Source organism: Cervus elaphus, chromosome 15 (genome assembly GCF_910594005.1).
Source record: "Cervus elaphus chromosome 15, mCerEla1.1, whole genome shotgun sequence".
NCBI lineage: Eukaryota > Metazoa > Chordata > Mammalia > Artiodactyla > Cervidae > Cervus > Cervus elaphus.
In genome coordinates, this window is record NC_057829.1 from 92,508,274 (window position 1) to 92,528,835 (window position 20,562).

At 52.1% G+C, this 20,562-nt stretch overlaps 1 protein-coding gene across 20 annotated transcripts in view; it reads left to right on the top strand.

The window, feature by feature from the left end:
* Nucleotides 1-17,786, top strand: part of LOC122708690 — a 35,116-nt gene extending 17,330 nt beyond the window's left edge. For 6 of the 20 annotated variants that reach the window (XR_006345253.1, XR_006345252.1, XR_006345261.1 and 3 more), the window contains 7 exons: nucleotides 7,033-7,194; nucleotides 7,591-9,130; nucleotides 11,053-11,511; nucleotides 12,842-13,158; nucleotides 15,123-15,521; nucleotides 15,596-16,550; nucleotides 16,755-17,786. Coding sequence is in view for 2 of the 20 variants with exons in the window: in XM_043925061.1 (XP_043780996.1) it covers nucleotides 12,951-13,158; nucleotides 15,123-15,228; nucleotides 15,596-15,792; nucleotides 16,755-16,894 (651 nt within the window). In the remaining 18 variants the exon portion in view is untranslated. Of the gene's footprint in view, nucleotides 1-2,401; nucleotides 3,215-7,032; nucleotides 7,195-7,590; nucleotides 9,131-11,052; nucleotides 11,512-12,841; nucleotides 13,159-14,127; nucleotides 14,860-15,122; nucleotides 15,522-15,595; nucleotides 16,551-16,754 lie in introns of those variants that run through there. The other 14 variants (XR_006345266.1, XR_006345265.1, XR_006345257.1 and 11 more) reach the window with 14 other exon arrangements.
* The last annotated feature ends 2,776 nt before the right edge of the window (nucleotides 17,787-20,562 follow it).

Consider the following 20,562-nt stretch of genomic DNA (forward strand, 5'->3'; position numbering starts at 1 on the left):
ACTTTCCGGAAAGAGTATCTTGAACTCATTTTTCTGGAAGGCAGTTTCACAGTATCTGTCAAACTTTAAGCAAGGATTGGGAGCATATGGCTCCATTACAGGAATATGTCAGCATTTCATGAAGACATATTTAGAATTGTGCATTGCAGCAATGTAATATCTGGATAAACTTAAATGTGCAAAAAGTAGTGAAGTGATTAAACGCATTGTGGTGCACCCATATCGTGGATTAAAGGGTCTGTGCCTGTCAGAAAGCAGCTTGTGAAATGTTAGGTGAGTTAGGTGAGAAGCAGTTGACAGGTCAGTGATCCCGTGTAAAACTGAGAGGGGTTGTAAATGTCGGGAAGGTGCTGGATGGCTAATGTCTGGGGGCCGGGGGGTGAGGGCTCAGGTTTGCAGCAAAGAGAGACTTTGGCTTTTATTCTACGCTTTTGTGTTACTTAATGTTCCACACTGTGGAGGCATTGTTTGTGATGATAAAAAGACCTGTTAAGAAGAAGGAAAGACTAGCTTTATAACAATGGAGAAAGGTTCCTCTTCCTGCTGCTTATGAACACCTACTGTTGAGGCTGCCACTTGTCATCCTAAACATTGTAAGGTTTTGTTCTGAGGGGTTTTTGGTTTTGTTTCTTGGAGTTTAGTTGATTTACGGTATCGTGTTAGTTTCAGATATACAGCAAAGTGATTCCGTTCTGTGTATTTTTTTCCAGATTATTTTCCATTATAGGTTATTACTAGAAGATACAAGATGCTGACTATAGGTGTGCTACACAGTAAATCCTGTTGCTTATCTATTTTGTGTATAGCAGTTTGTATTCATTAACCCTGTTTTTCCGAGTTTTAGTTCTGCCCGAGGCATCTATAACGACAAAATAGATACCCCTCAAAACGTATCTATTACTAAAGCTCTAGTATTTGTAACTAGATGTAAAACAAAGCAAAATGATAAACCTGCTCATGGTGATTGTTGAAGGGGGCCTTCAGGGCCTGTGTGCATCCGTGCGTCACTCTATTAACCATGGGGGCTGCTTCTGGCTTCGTTTCAGCCGTTTACACAGACCTGTGAATCTGCAAGTTTAAAGAAATGTCATAATTTCATTGTTTTTCTGATACACCTTTACATATAGGAGAAATATTTTAAATCTTGAGACCATCATTTGCCACCTCACATTTTGATAAACTATAGTTTGCTTTTAACTAGCATCTGTAATCAGATTAAATTCATGTTGGAAATTTAAATTTTATTGGTTGTATTATTTTGTTAGTATTTAGTTTGTTTATTTTGATTTTAGAGCTCTTCTAAAAGCTACAGAGGGTACTTCTAAGTCTAGGCTCATACATATTTACATAGCTTAATGAAAATAATTTTTCTCACCCCTGGCAGTCACGGAGTTTCTCTTAAAAGATTCATGCCATTTTAATTAAGTGTGAGAATCACTGGCAGAGCTGGATACCATTAATTATATAATATGTGCACCCCCTGGGTATAAGTGATGTAAATTTTTAGTCCCTTTTAGTCCAATAAGAATATTTTGGTTTCATTTAAGCAAATTTGGTTATTTCAGGTAATTTAATTTAACAAGAAGCTTTATTCTTTCCCAAGGCTTACTGAAGATTAAAAAAAAAAAAACCCAGGTGGCAGAATTCAGTACATTTTTGTTGTTCTTCAGTCAGTAAGTCGTGTCTGATTCTTTGTGAACCCAGGAATTGCAGCACTCCGGGCCTCACTGTCCCTCAGGATCTCCTGAAGTTTGCCCAGATTCATGCCTATTGAGTCAGTGATTGTATCCAACCATCTCATCTAAGTAAGAACTTATTTTTAGGAAGGATATTGTATATTAACAAATAATGTTTGTGCAGATCTTTTAAGAGTTGGGCTTCACTTGTGGCTCAGCTAGTAAAGAATCGGCCTCCAGTGCGGGAGACGTGGGTTTGATCCCTGGGTTGGGAATATCCCCTGGAGAAAGGAAAGGCTACCCACTCCAGTATTCTGGCCTGGAGAAGTCCACGGATTGCATAGTCCATGGGGTCGCAAAGAGTTGGACACGGCTGAGCAACTTTCACTTTCACTCAAGAGTTACGTTGTTTTGTGGCCACTTTTCTGGGACATTCTTCAAGTAGTTTCAACTTTGGGGTCTATTTTCCATTAGTAGGTAAGTTGTGTATAACAGCTGTTTACACTGTTTGTCTTTGAACGCTCTATCCTCTGTAACGCGGAGGTAGGATACCTGCTTTGAGCCGGCCCCAGCTGCAGGCTCAGGTCTGTAGTGCTCCGACCCTTCCACGGAGCAGCCAGAAAGGAGATTCTCTGCAGCAGCTGACCAAGGTGAAGAGTCTACTTGTGGTCAGAAAACACGCTCACCCCAGCCCCTCAGGAGACCAGACCCAAGGCTTTGATCGGTCGGTGCTCAGCAAAGCTGAACCCCAGGGAAGGTGGTTTCCCCTGAAGCCCAGCCTGGGCGTCCTTCCTGACCAGAAATCCGTGTCCTAAGCCCAGATCCGTCTCCTCCGCCTGAAGTGCTCGCCTCTGCACACCCAAGGCCTTTCCAGCCTGGGCTTTGCTCTTTGTTCCTGTGGCTTTACCCTCCCGAGCGGATGTCCAGATCTCTCTGCTGACCGTGTCGGAAGTCTCAAGAGTCCCACTGGGTGATGATGTCATCCTTACCAATGGCGGTGACGCCCCAGACCTGAGATTTGACCGGCACTCTCTGCACAGAAGCTAACCAGTCACCACGTAGGGGGAAGCATTTCTGTCTCTGTCGTGTAAGAACCAGGTTTGTTTTTAAAGGTGATGCCAGGCATGGGTTATTCAATGGGCAGCAGTCTTCTAGAGCCAGTTCTTCTCTGTTTTTGTTTTTTCTCAAAATTAATTTCCTAAATTTCTACTCTATATCATATATCAAGACAGCCCAGTCTAGAGAAATGCTGCCATGCCAGGGACCAATGAACCCATACAGACTCTGGGCTCCAGAGCCAGGAAGTGGCTGCTGGATACTTACAGGTTTCTCGGGAAATTTTTCTTTATCCAAGGAGAAATTTCAGATGTGCTCATCTTTCTTTTGATCCTTTTTGATGATTTTTTACATTTACCATAGCCTGGTGGATTGCTTCTGTTTCTTGACAGCTGACATCATCTCAACTGTTGAGTTTAATTGCTCTGGAGACCTCTTGCCACAGGGGACTCAGAGGCGGACTTATTTTCCAGCAGGAACAGGTCAGTAGTTGCAGTCCACCAGCTGGTGAGGTCGTTCGGCCCTTCTCGTCTCACTCGTGGGGAAACAAGCACAGTAGCTTCTCAGTGTTAACTTCCCGAGGGTTCACCGTGTAGGGGCTTCTGTCAGAGGCTATCTTGGGGTCAACGAGAAGCCCCAGCCAAGCCCGGAGCCCCCATCCACAGGGCGGGAGGAGGGTCCTTGCCCCAGGTTGGCTCGGGTGGTGGTGAGGTGCTGGGTCTGTCTGCTCTCCTCCCATAGCGAAGGGAAGCCCTTCCCCCGCGGTGGAGGTGCCGCCCGCTGGCTGCTGCCTGCCCTGTGCGCCCCAAGCCTCAGCGCACGGGCCCTGGAGGAGCCGTGGGTGAGTCTCGCCCGTGGGCGCGTCTGTTAGGCCCCTCCCTTCGGGGGATGGGGGGAGAAGCCCCTCTGACTCACTACACAGAGGCGAGTGGGCGAGGGCGCCGGCCCCCCAGCCCCTCTGGCCCCTGGCGAGTGGCCTTGGCGGTGCTCCTGAGGGCGGGGCCCCTCGCAGCGGCCAGGCCTGGGGCTCCCTGACCCGGGGCCTTCCTGTCTGCTGCCCGGCAGGTCGGTGTGCGGTTCCCTTTTCCTCTCCACGTTCTGGTCTCTGCATCGCGGTGAAGCTCCGGTGTCGGGGCTGGTGGGCCCTCTCTCCTCTCCTGCAGCAGGAGATGCACCTCTGTGACCGCAGAGGGGTGCGCAGTAGCATCCGTGGGGCACCCCCTGGGTTATTAACATATAGCAGCTCTTTATTAACATGTGCCTGTTGCAGCCCTCAGTTTAATTATGTCTGTGTACATTAAGAATTTTTAATTGTATTTTTTCTGATTGGGGTGGTAACAGTTCTTTTGCGAATATGTATGTCTTTCATATTTCTGAATCTTCGCAGACCATTTGATAAATTCATAATTTTGCATTCTTATTTTGGAGGTAGATTATCACACAGCTACGTAAAAAGAACTGTATACGCTTTTCAACAGAAGTGGAAGTGAGTGGTGGTATTTGAATATTACTTTTAGCAGAAGGATAATTCAACTGATTACTAAGCCATAGCTATCTTAAATTTAAGAGTTCACTTTTAACTCCTTGAAGTTTGCCATTTTATTAAAATGGACATTATTAATGTCCTTATAGAAAATGAAGTTTTTCTTGTTTTGGGGGGGTCATGTTTAAACCTAAGAATACACTAGCTTCAAATGTGAATTAGATTACAGTAAAAAGCATCCAGCTATAAAATGTGTTAATAAGTATTGTAGTTTTGAGAAGCTGTCTCATTAAGTGTTCAGTGAAGAAGTATTAAGTGAAGGTTGTGACAGATTTGTACAGTAGCAGGTACCTAAAGTTGTTTAAATTTGATAAGCCCAACCAACGGCACGTTCATAAATCCTGGGCAACGTTTTTCCCCGTCTTTTTCCTCATATTTGGTTAATATAAAAGGAAGGCTTTCCTATTCCATCTGCCTGTAAGCTGTCTCAGCGGTGGCTGTACGTTAGTCCGCGTTGTGGACCTGTGTGTTACAGCGTGGGTGAGGGCGTGGACTGACTCTTCATCTGTCACCTCAGAGGCTGATGGCACCGCTCCCGTTACAGTGCCACGGCTCTCAATCAGAAGCCACAGAAAACTTCCCGAGGGGTCAGAATATGCCTTTCAGAATCAGTGAAGTGTGGAAGTTGTGGAGGCTGGAGCAGCCCTCTGCTTGGTTGGGGGAGACGCAGGACGTTCAGTCAGGAGGGAGCCACTGAAACTAGTCAGCATTGGATATTCCAGCTCTCTTCCACATTAGCAGCAGAGCCCTCAGCCCGAGGACCCCAGGGTGCCTGTCTGGGCTGAGCAGTTTGTGGATATGGCTCCCACCTCTATGCAGAATGGGTTTTCTCTGCGGGAGCCCCCAGAGACATCGAAACTAACGGGACCGGCGTGCCCCAAAACAAAGTGGACTCCGCCGTCCCCCTCTCCCCGTCTCCTGTTCCCCACACCCTCTGCTGCTTGGAGTCCCTTCCGTCCCCTGTTCTGTTCCCACCCTCCCCGCTCATGGGGCCTCAGGGTGGAAGACAAGGGCCGAGGGTTCGCAGTGACCTCAGGTTCCAGGAATTGAGGGTGGTGCTCGGGGTGGCTGTTCCAGGAGAGAGTGACCCGGGAAGGTCGGGCAGCACTGTGACGGCTGCTTTTCTTCCTAGAGTCACGTCTGAGGCCCGGGACCCACCAGTGCCACAGATTTTCCTTTAAATATTTGTTCATTCGAGAGCTTGAAGTATCTGTTGGTGTATTTGGCTTTTTATGTGAAGCAGGTGAGGGCCAGCAGGTGAGGGCCATGAAGAGGGAGAGCAGCATAAGTAGCATGAACTGCTGAGCCCGCGCCCGTGGGGACAGGCTGGGAGCGCCAGGGTCCTGCTGAGGAGCGCTGGGCCGCAGGGGATGTGGGTGGTCTGGGGAGTTTTCCCTGATACATGGTCTTGGTGCAGAATCATAAGGAGGTGTCTGTCTAGACATAAAGGTTGCTTATTCCGTTTATTGGACACACATACTAACATGTTAAGAAGTGTAAGATTTTAGATCCTGGTTACAGAGTAAGAATTAAAATGCTGGCCTCCTTGATTTTTAGTTATGAAATACTTACTATTTCATGGAGCTTCCCTCATAGCTCAGTTGGTAAAAAATCCCCCTGCAGTGCAGGAGACCCTGGTTCGATTCCTGGGTTGGGAGGATTCCCTGGAGAAGGGAAAGTCCACCCACTCCAGTATTCTTGGGCGTCCCTGGTGGCTCAGCTGATGAAGAATCCACCTGCAGTGCGGGAGACCTGGGTTCGATCCCTGGGTTGGGAAGATCCCCTGGAGAACGGAAAGTCTACCCACTCCAGTATTCTGGCCTGGAGAATTCCATGGACTGTATAGTCCATGGGGTCCCAAAAGTCGGACACAAATGAGTGACTTTCACTTCACTACTGTTTCATAGAAAATGTCATTTTGGACATGCAGACGATTTCAGAGATTAGTATAAATATACTTATGAACCCAGCACCCAGGCTCGTCTTCCTTTATGAAAGAAAAGGAGATGCTGGGCCTGTGGACGACACACGCGTCTCGCCCCACCCCCACCCACCACCATGTCATCTTGCCCTGTTACTCCCAAACCTTATGTTATTATCTCTGTGCCTCCCAGACTTGGTCATTAGCTTGTGTGTCTGTTTTCACTGCAGTGTGTAGGATTGTTCTGTGTGTGTGAAAATTTTGCACGAGAGGCATCTCACCACAGGTGTGTTCACGCAGCTCGCTTCCCCTTGACGTGCTGCGGGATGTGCCTGCGTTGGTTCCTAGACCGTAGCGGCTCACTCGTGACTCTACCCGTAGCACTCCCTTCCTTGGAGGCGCGGGTGCGTGCTGGCGGCTGTCGAAGGTGATGGGGAGCGTGCCCCGTGGCTCACCCTGGAGGAGTGAGCTCAGGGCTCTCCACGGGGCCAGGCTGCAGCCCCTTCCCCCCTCCGGGTCCTCGGTCGCTCTCAGAGCGCCCACCCCCCACCCAGCAGCAGAGGCGGCCGGAGCCCTTGTGCACACAGGGCTAGCGCTCCAGACCCTGCCCTCAGCCAGATGCCTGCAGGTGGAAAAGGAGGTTGGGGATTTGGCCTCATTATTTGTTTCTTCCAAGTAAAGTTAATTCTGAGTGTCACCTGTTTGACATTTATTTGACCCAGACTTTTTAATAACTTTTTAAAATGCATGTGGTCATTTGATATTCACATGGGGAGTACTGAATGTTTTTCTACGTTGTGTTCTTTTCATTAAAACGGCTTTCTGTTTTCTTGCAGAATAAAAGCCACCCTCATTCCAGGGGGGAGTGTAACGTTTACAGTACCTTTCAAAGTCATTAAGAGTTGGACTACTTGAAAAGTCTAGAAATTGAAGGAAAAATTGATAAAATTAGGTGGTTACCTAACAGAATGCTGCTTATTTTCTGCTCTCTACAAATGGTAAGAGCTATTTTTTTCCTTAAGTGGCTGTTTGAGTTAGGATTTTATTTTTAATTTCTATGTGTAGATTCATTTTTATTTTAACCTTCTTTGGAAGTTATTTCTGCCTTAAAATTTTGGGGGATGGTAAATTATTAGATAGCAAGTGACAGGTTGAAAAGTCAAAGTATGCAAAACACACTCCCAGTAGTACTTTCCTAATTCTGCATGCGTCTCTATGTCTTTACTCATTTGTAGGAAACAAGATGTTTGTGTATAATTGGAAATACTAATGTTTAATACTCCTACCCTGTAAACCAGGGTAGAACCACAGTTTTCTGCTGTAACACTCAGCTAGTACCAGTGCATAACATACAGTTTTTCTTTTAATATAGATAATGAAATTTTTCTTTTCAGATAAAACTGTTAACGTATGGGAAATAAGTGAAGGGGATAAAAGAGCAGAAGACTATAATTTAAAACACGAAGATGGACGACTCTGAGATCCGTTTAGAGTCACGGCACTGCGGGTACATATATTTTTTTAACTATCCGGTACTTGTCTTGAATTAGTCAGTGGCAGCGCTCAAGTCGGCTGTGCAGACAGCGCTGTGCCGCGCACAGAAATGCTGTGAGGCCTGCCTTCCCGTGAGTGTCGGCACAGTCACCTCGTGTGCTGTGGAGTGGGGGTCCTTATTTTCACAAAGACGAAAAGTCACACAATGCTACTGAAGAAAAGGCTGATTTAATTCCACAACAGGTCTCTCTGAGTGCATCTGCTGTCTTTCCCTCCGAGGTTCGGTGTAGCTCGGTCGGTGGGGATGGAGCAGGTGGCGCTGAGCGCAGTTCCCTGTGGGAAGCTGACCTGCAGACAGGCAGGGAGGCCTCCGCCAGGTTTCCTCTGAGCCAGCTAGGGTAGAGCCTGACGTCCCGGAATTCTTGGCTCATCAGTCCATTAGCATCATTGCTAGTTCTTTTTTCATAAATAAATTCTTCAGTCCCTTTTTGGTGTGCATAGGTACGCTGTGAATGGCCATATCCATTCTGATATCTTAATTTTTCATCACATTTTGACATCTGTGAAATTGAATAAAACTTAAAATCTGGTATTTTGCTGTTGGCCTAGTGAGGACCCCATGGATGGTGTCTGTAATAAAATGAAGTGTGTGAAGGAGGTTCAACAAGCTTGAGTCCTGCCCTGGTGAGACGCTGGGGTGCTGCCTCGGGCCAGGCGGCCCGCCCACCCCGGAGACCAGCCCCGACACCGCCTAGAGTGCCCCTCAGCCGCCTGCCTGGGTCCCCTGAGCGCCGTGGGCCGCGCGGTCGGTCGGTCAGTTCAAGCTTTGTTGGGAGTGGTCTGCCCGGTGAGGGCCCAGTGCGTGAGCACACTGTGGATTAGTGGCCAAGGAGCCAGAAGAGGGCGGGGTGTGGCAGACAGCCCCCCACGCCTGCAGCAGCCTGGCCCGGGCCCGCCTCCCTCCCGCTCTGCCGGCCGTGTGCACGCAGTGCTGGGCGGCCACACAGGACAGAGGCGCGGCCCCGCCGTGAGGAGGACGGGGGGTCATGGTAGGTGCTCCCAGGGAGCAGGGTGGGGGACCGTGTAGGTCAGTGGCAGCACCCTGCTTCCAGGAGGTGAGGCAGAGAAAGCTGTGCAGTTGGGTGAAATCTGGACCCTAATTTGAACCAGGATGTTTGGATCCAAGCAGTGTTTTGCAGGCTTGTTCTCGCACGGTCCTCCTCACCTCCGTCCTACTGCTGTGTCTCGGAGTCTGTTCTTCTGGATGTGGTTTGCTGCAGAGACCTGCAGTGGACGTTCACTGTGACTTCCAGGGTTTCCCTCTAAAGTGGGAACTTCCCTCTCCCTCGGGGAAGCTCACTGTCTCTGTAAAGGGAATCGCCTCAGCTCCTGCCTCCAGGGTCGACGCAGAGGCAGTTTTAAACAGTGTGTACGTCAAAGGTAAATAATGCTGCCTGTTCTTCTGTGTTTCTTTTTCTAAACTTGCTAATAGATAATAAGGGTGGAAAATACTGGCTTTGATTAGAATGACATTTAATTACCCAATCCAGAAGTGACTTCTCATGTAAGAATGACGTTCTAGAAGACAAGTTGTGTACGGAATAGTAAAAAATTAGGTTATTGGTTTCTCTAGAAACTAGTGAAGGAGCCCTGTGATACGCTGCATTTTGGAATGGCGTCTGCTTGGCCAGGCCATGGTTGCAGCATCTGATGCGTCGTGCTGACGTTTCTGTCCTTTTGCTTGGTGTAGTGGCTCGCTGTTTGAAGCAGTGTATGCAGCGCTGGCTTCTGTGTCCGGCCGGCGCCTGCTGAAGTGTCCCTGCGGTGGGAGGGCTCCGGGGCCTGGGCTTACTCAGTGACCTTGGCATCAGTCGGGGGGTCTCTTCCAGCCTTCCTCTTCCTCTGTAAGCTGAGGCGCTGGCATGAGCCTCCTAGGATGACGCTGGAGACTAGGAGAAGCGCTGCAGGCTCCCAGCTCCGCGCCTGGCTCAGAGCAGCGAGCACTCAGCCTAGGTCTCTCCCACCCTCCTGACACCTGTCTGTGCCAGGAGTGCCTGTCACAGCCGCGGCTCCACGGTGCGCGTGGCCTGGACGCCACGCCTGCTCCTGGAGCCGCAGGTCACTTGCAGTGACCCCTGTGGACACGCCTTCGTGTGCTTGGTCAGACTCAGTGCCCAGGCCTGGAACTGGACGCGGGCTGTGCACCCCGACTCCCTGGCCGCCTGCGTGACCGGGTGCTCCCCGCCGTCGGTGAGTGTTTTCAGCAGAACGTCGGAGCTCTCAAAAAAGTCACTTCTCAGTTCTGTGAAACCAGACTGGCCTTCGTTTCTCTGATTATTGGTGAGTTAGGATGTCGTCTGTTAGTTGATGTCCATTCCTGTGACACTTTTAGTGTCCTTTATCGTTTTTCTCCTGTTGGAAGCTCACATCCTCTCTCAGTAGTTTGTGAGGACTGTAAGTCACGAAGGGTTTGTTTATGCAGTAGCATCTATCATGGTTTTTGTAAAGATTCTGTCCCCCCATCAGGATTCAGATGCCCTTCTTGTGACCGAGGTCATAAAGCCTGGGAACTGGCACGTGCTTCCTGGGGTATGTTGGCACTCTTGTGCCTTGGATCCACTCACAGGGGCGAGCTGGCGCCCTGTGGCTCCTCGCCTCCCACTTGACTTTCACCCAATGGCCAGCCATGCCCCTTTGCCAGCTCTCTCCCGCGCTGGGTCACCATTCTCTCATTTTGGGGGTGATTCCTCCCCCAGTCGGGGGGTGTCCTCGAAGGCCTGCACTGACCAGTCCTCCGGAACCCATTGGCTTTACGGCCCTATGAGCCCCGCATGCTTCCCCGACTCTGGGCTAGCCTGGTCCCCACCCTGCTCGGCAGCCTGGCGGTACCCACCACCGAGTGCTGGGCAGCGTCGCACTCCGGCACTTTGGGGCCCTGCGCGTGCTGTCTGACGGCTGCAGGCTCTGCTGGGGGGTCCCCGGGTTTATCAGCCTCCATGTTGTCATCAGTTCCTGCTCTCCTGGCCGGGCCCACAGCCAGGTTCCACTCTTCCTCGTGTTTTCAGTCAAGTGATGTCTGTGTTTGGCAGCCTGCCATGTGACCTTGCTCTGACCGCTTAGGACAGGCTCTTGGTATCAGATACTTCGACTCTGTCGGGATCCACTGGAGTCTGGCAATACTCCTGGGTCTGTGCCGTTTTGTGGCTGTTATGTGGGACTCGAGTGCAGTGGGCACTTGCCTGCTTTTCTTCCTTATCTTTTAATGTGTGTTATGTTGCTTTGAATCAGACGAAGGCAGCCCCCTCTCCCCACGCGTTGCTGGATCTGATTAGTGCATTAATATAGATCCTCTTACCTGGCAGATTACAGTGCCTGTAATCACTTCCTTCACACCTAAGCTCTTAAACCTCCTGCCTGCGAGCCCTGCCTTAACCATGCGCTTCCAGAAATCGTGGACAGAAGCCAGCCAACATGGAGGAGCTGATGGAGGTGGTCACGGTGGAGCCCGCCCCCTCCAAGGCAGCATGCTTGTCCACAGCGGAGCCTGACCCCCTCCAGGGCAGCATGCTTGTCCACAGCGAAGCCCGACCCCCTCTAGGGCAGCGTGCTTGTCCACAGCGAAGCCCGAACCCTCTAGGGCAGCGTGCTTGTCCACAGCGGAGCCTGACTCCCTCCAGGGCAGCGTGCCCATCCACAACGGAGCCCCGCCCCCTCCAGGGCAGTGAGCTCGTCCACAATGGAGCCCGTCCCCTCCAGGGCAGCGTGCTCCTCTACAGCACCAGCAAGGGGCCCGTCCACCCCGTGCTGCCGGCACGCCGAGGGTAAGTTCTGGCGAGCTCACGTACCTCCCGTCCGGAGCCCGCCTTGTCTGGGTTCTCACCACCTCCAGAGACCTTGCGGTGCCGCCTGCCGCCTGTGTGCCTGCCTGCGCGGAGGCCCTGCTTCCTGGGTGCCCGCGGTAGGGCCTGCCGGTCACCCCGGCCAGCCCCTCTGTGCACAGGGCCCTCTGCTGAGGCCGGAGGCCATCTCCCCCTCTGGATGGGCTCTGTCCCTGCAGAGTTCTGCTGGCCTGGAAGCCAGTTCCCTCAGGAAAGTCCAGGCTTTCGCCCACTGAGCCTTGAAGTTCTGGGGGAGGAGAGCTTTGGGTTTGTCATTTTTAGTCACAAGGAGCAGGCCCTGCTTTGTAGACAACCAGGAAGTCTATGTGTCATGTGACACATCGTGTGTGTCCCGGGAACTCTGCCAGCACGCCCCTGGGCCCTGAGCGCTGACAGCATCACGGCCCAGCGCGCCGTGGACTTTCCTGTCTTGGACGCTTTGTCCTGCAGTGATGTCAGTGTATCGGTCAGTCCGTCCAGAGCGTCTCCTGCTGTAAAGTGCCAGGGCCTGAGCATTTGGCCTTCGTTTTCAAGACAACACTCTTGAGTAAGCAGGTTTAGATTCCAAGAACGGTTTTATTTGTCAGCCAAGTTATTTATGTGAGTAAACGCTCAGTATTGCCACTAGGTTGCTTAGGATCAACTTCAGATGCAGAGTCAATAAACATATAGGTTCCTTGTAATACATTTATTTTTTAAAAAGCAGCAGCTGAAAAAAAAGCAGCAGCTGAAAATGAAAGGAAGGACAGGCCTCCTTGCCCGCAGTTCCCCGAGCCAGAGCAGGCTCTGGGGTCTGGCACACAGGCGGGTGAGGGAAGACAGGCACTCGAGTTATTGCTGACAGAGCAGAAGTGTTGGGGGAAGAAAGGTCTGCCCAGGAAGTCTTCAGAATCTTTCTGAAAACAGTAACTGGGTTTTGCTGGAGTGAGTCTTGCCCATTGAATAGTGAAGGAAAACCCCTCTCCTGACGGGCCGTGGCAGGTGGGACCTTTCCGGCTGGAGTCCAGCCGTCCCCAGCTGAGGGCTGGCCCTGCAGTGCCTACGGCTCCGGGTGGCAGAGGGCCCTGCGCCCGTGTCCGCCTCTCGTGCTGCCGTTCGTGGTGTCCGGCATGGAGCCTGCCACCTGGGGTGCGCGGGGCCCCGGCCCCCGTGGAGCCGCAGGATATGCAGGGCGTCTGCGCCCTGGCGGCGCTCCGGGTTGCGGGCCAGGGCCGGGTGAGCCTGGGGGCCTCGCTTGCACTGCAGAGTGGGTTGTTCTCTGGTTTTTAAATAGAAGTGGAAACACTGTGTTTTCCGGTTTGGGAAGAGCCCAGCAGTAGGTCCTTCTCAGAAAGCAGCTCCTCCGTGTCCGACGTGAACTTCAGCCACGTGGTCGGTACTGGATGGGCCGGGACTACCTGTCGGTGGAGGTGTGGGACCTGAACACGCAGCGCCGGCCTGTCGAGACCCACCAGGCGAGGCCGTGGGCGCCACCGCCCCGACCTTCCTGTGCTTCCATGAGGTCCACGAGTACCTTCGAAGCAAGCTGTGTTCCCTCTACAATGACTGCATCTTTGACAACTCCAAGTGCTGCTGGAATGGCTCCGACAGGTGAGGCCTGCGTGGGGACCTGGCCTTCCAGGGTCAGGGTGGGCATGAGCCCGGCTGCCCAGGGTGGACACGGGGTGTCTGGGCATGTGTCTCGTTGCTTGCAATTCCATCCCAGTCTGAACGGCAAGCATTGTGCTAGATTCACATTGGCTGTTTCCGAAATGCTTAGTGGATGATAATTTTTTATTTTCTGTTATTTTCAAGAGGAGTGAAAGGAAGGAGGTGAGGAAGCTAGTGTGGGTGGGATGGCCTTTGCTTTGGGAATGAGCAGAGGACAAGACCCCAGAATGCTGCCGTGTGGGGACGCCAGTGCGGTGGCTGGTGTGACGCCCCGCTCTGACGGGGCTACAGCCGTTTCGATGCTTCTGGTCGTCTGTGGGCACGTGCCTTAGAAGTGACGACCACGCTGGTTCTGCCTAGAGGTCTGTGTTTAATAACATTTGAAACATCTCATCTCGTGAGATGGGAGGAGATGCTGCCGTGGGTCTGTGATGGGATTGTGTGCCGTGTGGGGCTTGCACGTGTCTGAGCCAAGGACCTCCCGGCAGTGGTGAGGGGCTGTTAGACATCCCGAGGCGCCCTGCGGCACAGGCCCTGGGAACTGCTGACCTTAACGCCGCCGTCCTTTGTGCATCTGGTTGAGAGTAAAGAGGGCGCGGCGCTGGCCTCGGGGCCTCAGCTGGACCCAGGAGCCGGGAGCCCGGGTTGGGGGGAGCCATGACCCTGGACCCGCAGAGGTTGGCTCTTGAGACGGACACCCTTGGGATCCGTAGAAGGCACCCATCTGCGTTAGACTGGCCCCAAGGGAGACGTGTGTGTGAGAGACCTTGGGCTGGGGTGGATCACGTACCCTGAGATTTGTGACCACGAGCATGCCTGTGTGTGTGTTGATGTGCGGAGCATGCCCAGCAGGCCTGGCCAGGCACGTGGGGAACGGACGCGTCAGGTCTGCATGCCCACTCTTCACAGGTAGACGTGCCCCGCGTGGTGTCCGTGCCCGCAGAGGGTGTGGCGCCCGGGGCAGAGACAGGACTTCGCCCTCAGGCCTCAGCACAGCCGCCTGGGCACCGTCAGAGTCCTGTGGGGGCCCCGGGCCTGGGCGGGCCGCCCTTGTGACAGACTTGATGTCCCAGCAGCACACGGAGCTCAGGGTCCCCCCCCGCCGGCTTCAGAAGGTGGAAAACACAGCTGCGGCCTGCAATGGGACCCAGGTTCAGAGCCCTCACAAATTGCTTTCTCAGCAGACCCGCTGAGGCCATGCAGGGTGCCCGGCCCCCATGGAGGATTTGCCCTTCCCAGGGCTCCAGGGCCCAGGATTTCCCCGGGCTGAAACCCATGAAACCGGAGCTCACCGGCGCAGACGGCCAGGCACAGACGGCCAGGCACACCACCGGAAACAATAGAACGTGGAGCCCTGAGAATCCAGCTATGGGAGTCACGCGCAGCAGAGTGTACCCGGGGTGCAGGAAGGGGCCAGGCCGCGCTCATGGACATGCACATGGCCCCCACACTGGGAGGGGACCCCGGCCGCGGCTCAGGACGGGAGCTGCGTCCTGAAAGCCCACTGTGGATTTAGCGCGCCCTGTGCGGCTGAAGAGATCTTGAATTCACTGAAGATGGGAAACATTCTAAGGAGAAAGTCAAGGTTTTTACCTTTTTCAAAAACACATTAATGTAATTAAAAGTGTAAATTCACTACTTTTCCCTTTTTGATTCTGTTGTATTTGTTTTTACTGATACAACTGTGTATGAGGCTCAGTCAGACATTTTCACCGCGGTTGTCCCCTGGCCGTTAGGATCTTTCGTGTCTGATGTCTGAAGGTGACCTGTGCAGCGGTGGGGTAGGCGGTGAGCCGCTTCATCTGGGCAGCGGGGCGGGGGTTCCTCGTGGCTTACAGGTCATCGTCTTTCCCGCGGCAGTGTCCTGACGGGCCCTACAACAGCTTCTTCCGGATGTTCGATAGGTCCACCCAGAGGGACGAGACGCTGGAGGCCTCCAGGGAGAACAGCAGGCCCCAGGCCAGCCTGCAGCCTCGCAGGGTGTGTGCGGGCAGGTAGCGGAAGGGCAAGGTGAGCGTGGGCAGCCTGGACCAGCAGGAAGACCCTGCACACACCGGCACGCGGCCGGGAGTGTCATCGCCGCGGCCGCCGCCAGCTGCCTGTACACCTTCCAGATGAGGTCAGCTGCGGCAGCAGAGGCCCCGCGTCTGCGGAATCGCGTCCTCTCGCTGGCGGAGCACAGGTGGCCGCCTCTCCTCGGAGAAGCCGGGACGCCCTCCTGCCTCAGCGCAGGCTGCCTGGGGTTCCTAGCGGGGACCCCGGCTTCTGCTCCGGGGAGGGGAGCCCTGGGTGTCGCTGCTCAGGTGAGAAGCCAGCTGGAAGCGGAGTGACGGACAGGCCTCGAGAGGCCGTGACTAATGTAGATGTCTTTATTTAGGTCTGAGCCTGCCTTCCAGACTAGAGACCAGACATCCACACCCCAGAGAAGAGGCGTCAGGTGCAACCTCTCCTGCCAGCCCTCCTCCTCCTCTGCCGTCAGCCGGCCTCCACCCACACGGCTCCGGCTGCCACCCGCCCGCCGGCCTCGGCGGCTCTGCGTCCGGGTCTCTCAGGCAGCTTCACTCCGCTGCCCCGGTATCCACTGTCACCCCTTCTGGGGCAACCGCTTAGTAAAAGAACGCACTGTAAAGAGTGTTTTTAAGTCCAAAATAGGCATCGTCTTTTTATTTGCTTTCATTGCACATAACAAAATTATGCAGAATTAAGACTTTAAAACTCTTTTATCCTTCACTGACAGAATGGTGGAATGTGTGTAGTGCTTGAGGCTCTGAGCGTATGTATCCCCAGTTCTGTAACCTTCGTTTCTGTAGAACTGGTACCCCTGACCCACCAGGTGAGGACTGGACAAAGCCTTAACAGAGAGAAAATCACAGGGAGGAGTAACAGGACCGCTGCCGAGAAGCCAGCTCGGGGTTTAGAGCACACGACAGATGCTCTGCAGTTGAAGACTTTTGTGCTTTTTCTAAAATTTGTTTAAAAGTACTAGGTGCAGGGTGGGGGGATAACATACTTTTTTAAAATATTAAAATTATACCCTAGATTTCACACTTAAAGGCAGCGAAAATTAAAGCATTTTAATTTCTATCCCTTGATGGTTTGTTTTAACAGTAGGATCTTTGGTATCAGAAATCAAGATTTCCCCCCACCCCCCAAAAAAACAGAGGTAACAGTAAGTCACTGGAGCTTGCTCTGTGGAATTCCACACTGGAGCCGGGGCCCCAGTCTTCTGGGGGGCCGGCGGCTGGACCCATGCACTGCTCATGGAGTCACTGTGGTGGAGGAGGCCCCATCAGCGCACATTTCAGTTGCAAATTGAGAACCAAACATATTAGGTGGGTGCAAACATATTTGCGGTTTTTGCATTGTTGAAATTTACTGTTTGATACTGGAATACATCCTTAATGTGGTTATGTTATATATCATTTCTTGCTTTATGTTTTTTTGCTAATGACTGACCTGCTGTGTATTTTATATTTATATGAGACTAGGGAAATGATGTTAGACAAAAAGCAAATTCAAGCGATTTTCTTATTCAGGTTCAAAATGGGTCAGAAAGCAGCGGCGACAACTCGCAACATCTACAGCGCATTTGGCCCAGGAACGGCTGACGAACATACAGTACAGTGGGGGTTCAAGATTTGCACAGGAGACGAGAGCCGTGGAGATGAGGGTGTAGTGGCCGGCCATCAGAAGTTGACAGCGAGCAATTGAGGACCGTCATCCAGGCTGATCCTCTAAAACCACACGAGCAGTTGCCACGGAATTCAGTGTCGACTATTCTACGGTCATTCGGCATCTGAAGCAAATTGAAAAGGTAAAAAGCTCACTAAGTGGGTGCCTTGTGAGGTGGCTGAAAATTTTAAAAATGGTCGTTTTTAAGTTGTCTTTCTTCTCTTACTGTATGCAAAACTTATGAGCCACTTCTCGGTTGGATTGTGATGTGTGATGAAAAGCGGATTTTATTCAACTGGCAATGACCAGCTCAGTGGCTGGACTGAGAAAAAGCTCCAAAGCACTTTCCAGTCACACTTGCACCAAAAAAAGCTCAGGTCACTGTTTGGTGGTCTGCTGCCCCTCTGATCCACGACAGCTTTCAGAATCCCAGGGAAACCATTACTTCTGAGAAGTAGGCTCAGCGGATCAGTGAACACCAAAAACTGCAGCGCCAGTCAGCACCAGTCAACAGAAAGGGCGCAGTTCTCCACAACACCCGACCGCATGTTGCACAACCAATGCTTCAAAAGTTGAACGAGTTGGGCTATGAAGTTTTACCTCACCCACCATATTCACCTGACCTCTCACCAACAGACCACCTCTTCAAGCAGCTCAACAACTTTTTGCAGGGAAAACATTTCCACAACCAGCAGGAGGCAGAAGATACTTTCCAAGAGTTCATCAAATCCCAAAGCACAGGTTTTTATGCTATAGAGATTAATTATAATGATTTATTGCTCCTTGGAAGAAAAACTATGACCAGCCTAGGTCGCATATTCAAAAGCAGAGATGTTACTTTGCCAACAAAAGTCTGTCTAGTCAAAGCTATGGTTTTTCCAGTAGTCATGTATGGATGTGAGTTGGACTATAAAGAAAGCTGAGCACTGAAGAATTGATGCTTTTGAACTGTGGTGTTGGAGAAGACTCTTGAGAGTCCCTTGGACTGCAAGGAGATCCAACCAGTCCATCCTAAAGGAGATCAGTCGTGGGTGTTCATTGGAAGGACTGATGCTGAAGCTGAAACTCCAATACTTTGGCCACCTGATGCGAAGAGCTGACTCATTTGAAAGACCCTGATGCTGGGAAAGATTGAAGGGTGAGGAGAAGGGGACGACAGAGGATGAGATGGTTGGATGGCATCACCGACTCAATGGACATGAGTTTGAGCAAGCTACAGGAGTTGGTGATGGACAGGGAGGCCTGGCGTGCTGCAGTCCATGGGGTCGCTGAGTCAGACACGACTGAGGGACTGAACTGACTGATGACGATTTAAAATTCACGGTCTGAAATCAGTTATTTTTGCACCAACCTAATACACTTACTTTAAAGGTAATTCTTGTACTCTGTGTTGGTTGTGATGCAGTTCACAAATCTGAGATATTGAACAGTTGTCTAAGTATCAAGTCAGCCCTGGTCCTTAAGCAGTTCTGGAAAGATGGGGTTGTACATATTTGTTTAGCTATTGTAATAAATTTCAAATGTTTAACTAGATTTGTCCTGTGTAATTGGACAGTTTTTTCCATGTTTCCTTCAAGACATACTTCCCACTGAACAAGAAAGCAGCCTTCTGCCTCTCAGAGGGCCTTGTGCTGGGGTGTGCATGGCCAGGCAGGGGTCCCCGTCTCGGGCTGACAGCCCTCAGAACTGCTCTTGCGGAGGGTGTAATCTGAGAGACGCACAGGAGCTTCTCCCGTGTTCTTTGCCAGTTGACACCCTGACTCCATTTGAGCCCTTTCCCCTCCCGATGATGTAAAATTCCTGTGGTCCGTTGGACGCAGGCTCATGTGTTTATTTTTGGCTGCACTGTGTTAGTTGCTGTGCGCGAGCTTTCTCTACACGTGTCGAGCGCGGGCTCAGTAGTTGTGGCCCACGGGCTTCATTGCTCCACAGCATGTAGCATCTTCCCAGACCAGGGATCGAACCCATGTCCCCTGCACTGGCAGGCACATTCTTAAGCACTGGACCGGTACGAAAGTTCACATTCTCAATAGTTAGGTTCCCATGTTATCACCGACTTGAATTAATCACTTTTGCAGTAAATGAAGCAGCACTGTGGGCGCAGGAGTAGGTTATTCAGAGGGTTCCCCCACAACCATGTTTCCACCCCCTCTCCTGGTTACACCCCATCTGTGGGGACAGCCAGGCTCCTTCATTTCTGGCAGATTCATCCCAAGTTTCTGGCACAAGTGAGCAGATGTCCACACTCTGGCTCTTTTCTGCATGTTGTTCAGGCGCTCAGTCATGTCCGACGCTTTGCGACCCCATGAACCTGCAGCACGCCAGCCTTCACTGTCCTTTACTGTCTCCCAGAGTTTGTCCAAATTCATTTCCGTGGAATCGGTGATGCTATCTAACCATCTCATCCCCTGCCACCCTCCTTTTGCCTTCAGTCTTTCCCAGCATCAATCTCTTCCAACTAGTCAACTCGTCACATCAGGTGGCCAAAGTATTGGAGCTTCAGTATCAGTCCTTCCAGTGAATATTCAGGGTTGATTTCCTTTAGGATGGACTGGTTGGATCTCCTCACCATCCAGGGGACTTCCATGAGTCTCCTCCAGCACAATCCAAACGCATCAGTTCTTCTGCATGAACAATACTAAACCGTTCACTTGCACACACTTTGTCACTCAGCCCTCCCCCGGGACAGCTCAGTGGGGAACGGGCCAGCCACAGGGCTGCCCGAGCTCTCCGGGCGGGCCTGCTCACCAGCTGGGGGTGGGGCTAAAGGCCGGGCCTCAGAAAGCCTGGCTGCTGCTTACAGAACTGGGGACACTGGGATGCTTTCCCACTGCTTATTTTATGCTGGAAACCACGTGGTACTGGTTCAGGGACCCTGTCACGTTCTCCCAAGTCGTCATCTTCGTGCACACGCATTGTCAAGTGCTAAACCAGAAGTGGCCCAGACACATCGCTGAAGGTGCTGCCCGCTTCCCACCAGGGGGCCCTCCCTGCCTCCTCCCCCAGCGTGACCCCACAGTCTGCAGGCGCGGCCGGCAAGAGTCTAGTCAGGAAACAGCCGAGCACAGGCTTGAACATGAGGCTGTGTGAACTTGCTATTCAGTCAGTAAAATGGATGACAGTGTGATCTGCGTTAACAGGATGGGGTATGGAAGCTGTCACCATGCTGTCCTCTTGCCCCAAAAAGTGAAAACGCTCACACACACAGTCCCACACCTTAATTGGATCAGACATCCACTTAACATCAGTGATGGGAGAGAAGCTTCAGGGAGCCTGGCAGCCCAGCTGTGCCCGCGACAGCATCAGTCAGCGGGCAGCTGGGAGAAAGGATACGCAACCTGGGGGGGTGGGGGTGGGGGTGGGGATAGGAACAGAAAAATAACCCCGCCAGAAAACGAGAGAACCAAGGTTTTAAAAAACGAAACCAAAAGGAAGTTGGTGCAATCAGTCCTGAATTAAAACTGGTGTTCCAGAGACTAGAGGGAGGATACCCTCAAGAGCTTACAACTCCCCAGCCCTGGGCACGTCCTCGAGGCCTGGCTGCACGAAGCCGCCTACCGTCACGGCCCGACTCACCGGTGCTCTCCAAGTGCGCTGGCCTGGGGACCCCTGGCCTCCAGGAGGCCCCGAACGCAGCCTCAACCACGCCCATCGCGGTGGGACACACCCATG